The following is a 6,216-nucleotide window of genomic DNA, read 5'->3' as shown; positions in this document are numbered from 1 at the left end:
GGACTGTCATACAGAGTGAAGTAAGTCAGAAAGAGAAAAACAAATACCGTATGCTAACACATATATATGGAATCTAAAAAAAAAAAATGGTTCTGACAAACCTAGGGGCAGGGCAGGAATAAAGACGCAGACAGGGAATGGACTTGAGGACACGGGGAGGGGGAAGGGGAAGCTGGGACGAAGTGAGAGAGTGGCACGGACATATATCCACTAGCAAATGTAAAATAGCTAGCTAGTGGGAAGCAGCCGCATTGCACCCGGGAGATCAGCTCGGTGCTGTGTGACCACCTAGAGGGGTGGGATAGGGAGGGCGGGAGGGAGACGCAAGAGGGAGGGGATGTGGGGATATACGTATACATAGAGCTGATTCACTTTGTTGTACAGCAGCAACTAACACCACATGGTAAAGCAATTATACTCCGATAAAGATGTGAAAAAAAAAAAAGATAAGTAAGTAAATTATACTGCCTGAAGGTGGTGAGTGCTGTGGGAAAACGCAAGTGGAGCAGAGTCAAGGGGGTCAGGAGTCCCGGGGTTGGGTAGGCTTACGTGTGTAAGTCGGGAGGTCGAGGTGGACCTTGTTGAGGAGGCACCGTGTGAGCAGTGACTTGGTGGAGGTGAGGAATTCAGGCACGTGGTGTCTGAAGGGAAGAGTGTCCCCGGGGGAGGCAGGAGTCAGGCTCGTGTGTTTGAGGAGCAGTAAGGAAGCCAGTGTGGCTAGCGGGAGTGAGGAAAACAGGCAGAAGCAGATGACGTCATAGGGGTAACGGGGACCAGATCACGTGGGTCCTCGTAGGTTCCTGTAAGGAGTCTGGCTCTCACTCTGAGTGAGATGAGCCGTCAACGCAGGGCTTGACAGATGAGGGAGCCCGATCCTCTTTTCTCTTTTTTCTTTAACTTTTTGTTTTATATTGGAGTATAGCCTATTAACAATGTTGTGATAGTTCCAGGAGCGCAGCAAAGCAACTCGGCCATACATACACATGTATCCATTCTCCCCCAAACTCCCCTCCCATCCAGGCTGCCACATAACACTGAGCAGGACCCCGACCCTCTTTGATGTTGATGTTTCCTCCACCTCCAGTGGCCCTTTTACCAATTCTCCAAGGCTTCTCCACTAATCCCCGCACCTGCCGTGACCTTCAGGCAGTAGACCCCACTGGGCCTCCTCTCCGTCCTGACCTGCCCCCTGCCCCGGTCCCACTTACGCCCTTGTCTCTCTTTCCCCAGGCTGGCTGAAGGGGCTTCCTGGGGCCTTCCCTGCCCAGTTGTTGTGTGAAGTCACGGGGGAACACGAAAGGAGGAAGCACCTTCGTCAGCACCAGCGGCTCCTGGAGGCTGTTGGGCCCTCTTCAGGCTCCCCCAGTGCCCCCCAACCCTAATGCAGGCCGGGGGGACGGGGTGGCGGCACAAGTTGGCAGCCTGGCACAGAGGAGACAAAGCCCATCCAACCACTGGATTTGCTGTCAGTGGAAACCCTACCTCAGTGGCAACCAATAGGGACCAAGCTTCAAGACTGGGCAGCCAATGAAAACAGGGCCATCTGAGCCCATGCATGAGGGAGAATGAAGATGGATTGAGTGCATTGCCAGTGGAGACAGAGGCTCAGTGCAGAGTGGCCAGTGGGTGCTGAGCTGGCTGAACCTCTGGCCAGTGAGTATCCCTGCTATGCTCACAGCCAAGAAAGAGGAAGCTAGGTCAGTGCAGCTAAAAGAGGGCTGCACTGGAGATAAAGTCCTAGGATAAAATAGCCAATAGCAGGGACACATCCAGCCAAAGAAGAGACCAGTAGGAACCCTGCTTGGTGCTATAGCAACGACCGTCTTGCCTTTTGAGTCTGGGAAGTATTAGATTCCATTCCTGGGGTGCCTCCTGTGTCCTCTTAAGCCACTTCCTCTCTTCTAGAAGAATCCAGAGTGTTTGTCTCAGAGAATCTGTGTGTGTGTGCGTATGTCTGTATATGTATCAAGGAAGGTGATTCTGCTGAACGTGATGTGTGTGTGGTCTTGCCCCACTCCCAGATGATTGAATCCTCTATTTCTCCCCTCACTCCCCATTTTTCCTATTAGTCTCCTCAGGAAAGACACTAGGTCTGAGCTCCAGAGGAGAATGTGCTGGGTGTGGTTGGCAGCCAGAGGCCAGAGCTGGGGATGAGAGGCCTGGGTTCTGGGTCTCTTGGAGGCCAGGGTTCCATGACAGTTGGAGGATGATATTGTGGAGCAGCCAAGCAGCCTGGCAGAGGAGTCCAAGGGGCTGAAGATGGCCAGTAACTGGGGTCCGAGGCCTCCTGAAGCCTGCAGGCCCTTCTCCTTGCCCAAAGCTTGGCCTCCATAATCCCTACCTGCAGATCCTCCAACCTGAACTATAACCAGCCATTCAGCCTCAGCGTCGGGCTTCAGACTGGTTCTGGGTCCCAGGGTTGAGTGAAGAAACAGGAGCTGTGGATCTCGGGCCAGCTGAGCCTCTAGGGCTTTCTTGCCTTCATCCTGGTCCTTTCACAGAAACACTGGGCCAAGCAGTGGGGAGAGAACAGAGAACCAGCATTACTGCCTAATCCCACCCAGAGCATTTGCTTCCAGATGAGAAACTGCCCCCGCACAATGCCAGAAGGAGGTGAGGAATGGAGACAGAGCGGAGCAGACAGTTGCTGGCAAGTGGGGGCCCGGGCCTGGCACAAGGTCGTCCCTGAGCTAAGCCATCACACCTTCCCTTCAGCTCATGCATGGCAACTTGCCCAGGACAGGAACTGCCACGCTGACCACTGGAGGTGCAAGGACTCTGGGAGACTGAGAGGGAGAAAGGCACTGGCATTTGGCATGTCCATGACTTCGGAGATTCACCTAGCACAGTGCCTGACATACGAGAAACCCTCAATAAATGGTGGAGCTGCATTGAGGCTCTCCTGGGAGCATGTGCTTAAAGGAGCAGTGGTTTCCAAATGTGACTTTATTAGGGGGGAGGGGCTGCTTGAAAAGGGATCCTTTGAGAGCAGGGGTCAACTCTGCTGGGAACTGGGGCTTGGAGACCAGGTGCAAGGTGTGTTGGCTCACTCACAGCTCCTGAGGGATCTATGGCGGTGTGATGGGAGGAGGGTTGCAGATGCTGAAGCAGAGAGCTGCTGCAGGTTGGGGAAGAGGACAGGCAGAGCCAGATATGGATGGGGCTCTGGCAGGGGATGAAGATGCAGCAAGAAGGACACAAAGGGCAATCAGTCAGCAATAAAGATCCTTTACTGACCAGCCAAGCATCTCTGTGTCTAATTTATTTCAATTCTACACCTATTTATTGAGTGCCTTCTATGTGCCAGGCACTCTTCTAGGATCTGGGGACACAGATGAAACAGACAAAGGCCTTGACCTCAAGGAGCCTACATTCTGGGGGAGCAGGTGGGGGGGAAGTTACTAAGTAAACAAGTTAGTAAGTAAGAAAAGATCAGGTAGCAGTGAATGCTATGAAGAAAACACAGCAAAGGCTATGATACAGAGTGCCGTGTGCGTGTGTGTGTGTGTGTGTGTGTGTGTGTGTGTGTGTGGCTTTGGGGAAGACCCTGGAGGAGGTAACATTGAGCTGAGACTCAAATGACAAGAAGGGAGCACCTGGGAAGATCTGGGCAAAGAGCACTCTGGGTGGTCGCAAGGGGATTGAAGTCCAGGAAGAGAAGGCAGCGGTCATGGGGAGGGAGCTGGCCTACAGGCTCCTTCCTTTCCTGGTGTGGGAGTCCCTCCACACAAGCTCCCCTCTTCCTCTGACGTAGTCAGAGACAGACAGACACGCATCCAGAGGCAGACACAAAGCTGCACATGTGCACCATATATGTTCCATCTCAACTCCTCACTCGCTCCCCAAGTCCTGCCACTTAAGGAAGCCTCCAGGCTCCAAGTCAGAGGTTCTAATATTGGGATGATGGGGAGATGGAGACCAGTTAAGAATTGTTTGGGGGAAGTAAAGACACAAAACACAACCACATGTTCCAAAGGGACAGAAAGACAGGGAGTGAAGGGGACTTTCATGGTTCTGTTATCTCAGAGGCCCCTTTCCATTTTGAGGTGACCTGAGTGTGTGCGGTCCTGGAGGGGTCTGCATTCTGCAGACCTGTTGGAGAGCGTAGAGGGGCATGAAAGAGGCAGATGTGAGGGAACAAGGACTGCCAGTAGCATGGAGAAAGTGGATGGGAAAAGGAATGGGGCCCTGGTAAGAAAGACAGAGAAAATGGAATAATGGATGATGGGGGCGGGGGAAGGTATGGGACGTCCCTGGCAGTCAAAGGTTAAGAGTCCCTGCTTCTACCGCAGGGAGTGTGGGTTTGATTCCTGGTTGGGGAACTAAGATCCAGCATGCCTCGCAGCGTGGCCAAAAAAAAAAAAAAAAGGAGGGGGTACAGGTGGCAGTAAGTAACTTAGTATTAGTTCCCCTAAGCTCTCTCCCTCCCTTTCCTGAACACCCTCTGCCAGGCATCAACTTCTCTGTGTACAGCCCCCTCCTGATGTCCATCATCCTCTCCATCCTGTGTTGCTCCTCCCCTTTCTTGCCCCTCTGGCTGCCTCCTGCAATTTCCTTGTAGGTGTGGCACGAGGACCCTTGGGAGGAGAAGTCTCTCTCAGTGCTGCCCTGTCTGGCATTCCAGGCATGGTGGTGTTACTAACATCCCAGGTGGTAGAGAGGTACACTGACGGGCTTGGGGCATCCTGGAGCTGCCATTGCCCCATTCCTTCATATTCTGTCATTCTGGGGAGGTGGAAGAAACAAACATTTTCACAGGCTTAGGAAAGGCTCAGGTGTGTCTCAGACCTGGCAGAGGTGACTGGGGAGACAGATTGGGGAAGCTGGGCTCTTGTTGCGAGGCTTTCTCTGAATCAGTATGTGCTCTCTCCACTCACAGTCCTGCTGCTCATATTTGTGGCCTCCATATTTGGGAAGTCGATGATAAGGCAGAAAGGATAGGGCCCCGACCTCCCTTTGCGCTGGCCCTTCTATGGGCTCTGGGTCAACATCCTTGTGGCCATTATTGCAGGTGAGGCTGGTTGCAATCATGACCTCAGGCAACGGGTGTTTCAGAAGAGCCCGCTTCTCCCCACAGCCTGTTCATTAGCGTTCTCTCCTCTCCTTTTAGCCCCAGCGACCCCTCCAGCCCACTTCCTGCGATCCATTCCACAGCCCTTCAGCCTGGCTCTCTGTCCATCCCTGAAAGCTTTTCTCTCTCCCTCCTTCCTCGCAGGGCTCCCATCTCGTCAGTTACAGTGGTATGTGCTGGTTCCTGTCCTCCGTGTTGGCCACTCGCCCAGGCAGGCATAGCATCCCGGTGCAGGAGTACCTCTCCTCCGACAGCGTCTCCAGCGAACTCCCGGAGGCCGCCCCGTCCTGGCTCCCCAGTACGCCCTCTCCAAACTACCCGCTCTCCACCCTCCAGCGGCCCGAGAGCACCCCAGGCCAGAAAAAGGGAAGCAGAGGAGCAGAACTCCCCAAGGATTCACTGGAACCCAACCCGGACTCCCCTCACCCCGGGGCGTGGCCAGGACCCTCCATGGCCCCGCCCCCGGGATTGGACCCCGCCTCCAGACCGAGCTCCGCCTCTCCCCGTGAGGCTGAGCTCTCACCCTCCCTGCGGTGGATCCAGACTTACTGGACGAGGAGAGCTTCCCGCACCCGGCCTTAGCAGGACATCTGGCCAGGCTCGGTCTCCTGCTTCCGCCCCCACGGAGGAATCCTCACGAAGTTGAGGCGCAAGATCTTCGTCTGCAGTCAACCGCGCGCCGACCTCCCCTCCCCGCGCCGACCCGCCGAACTCTTGCTGTCGCCCCGCCTTCCCAGGGCAGGCGTTTAGCAGATTATCAACTTCGGACCCTATTGGTCACCTAGGCGCTCAGCTCCCGAGCATCGGAGGCCGGGTTGGCATTTTCCATCGGTCCCTGCACGCACCTCTGTCACTGGGAACTCAGCCTTGCCTTGATGCTTTTCCAGATTCACAAAGGGAGGCAACCTTGAGTTTAGCCGACTCTAAACCAAGAATGCATAGAGGCAGCCTGTCTGTGTCCTTCAGTTTATTTATTGCCCAGGCCACAGAACTACCCTGAGCCCTGGTCCAGAGAGCTCAGAAGCATTTTCTCTTGGGGAGGAAACTGATTCATTTCTGAAAATTTGTTTTCTATTCATATTTGGGGTGAGAAGAAACAAAGTAGGCTGAGAAGAGCTGAGAATCAGAGAGAAGTGCTGACAGGT

The 6,216-nt window shown here is 54.2% G+C and overlaps 1 protein-coding gene across 4 annotated transcripts in view; it reads left to right on the top strand.

Moving 5' to 3' along the window:
- Positions 1 to 5,535, top strand: part of ARHGEF15 (Rho guanine nucleotide exchange factor 15) — a 14,509-nt gene extending 8,974 nt beyond the window's left edge. For 3 of the 4 annotated variants that reach the window (XM_024127940.2, XM_055090748.1, XM_055090749.1), the window contains one exon: positions 1,231 to 3,235. In XM_024127940.2, the coding sequence (XP_023983708.1) occupies positions 1,231 to 1,382 (152 nt within the window). In that variant the 3' untranslated portion in view covers positions 1,383 to 3,235. Of the gene's footprint in view, positions 1 to 1,230; positions 3,236 to 5,215 lie in introns of those variants that run through there. The other variant, XR_008619378.1, reaches the window with a different exon arrangement.
- The last annotated feature ends 681 nt before the right edge of the window (positions 5,536 to 6,216 follow it).

The sequence above is a fragment of the Physeter macrocephalus genome, chromosome 14 (assembly GCF_002837175.3).
Source record: "Physeter macrocephalus isolate SW-GA chromosome 14, ASM283717v5, whole genome shotgun sequence".
Taxonomy (NCBI): domain Eukaryota; kingdom Metazoa; phylum Chordata; class Mammalia; order Artiodactyla; family Physeteridae; genus Physeter; species Physeter macrocephalus.
The sequence above is the reverse complement of the archived record's forward strand: the minus strand, read 5'-3'. Positions and strand labels throughout refer to the sequence as shown.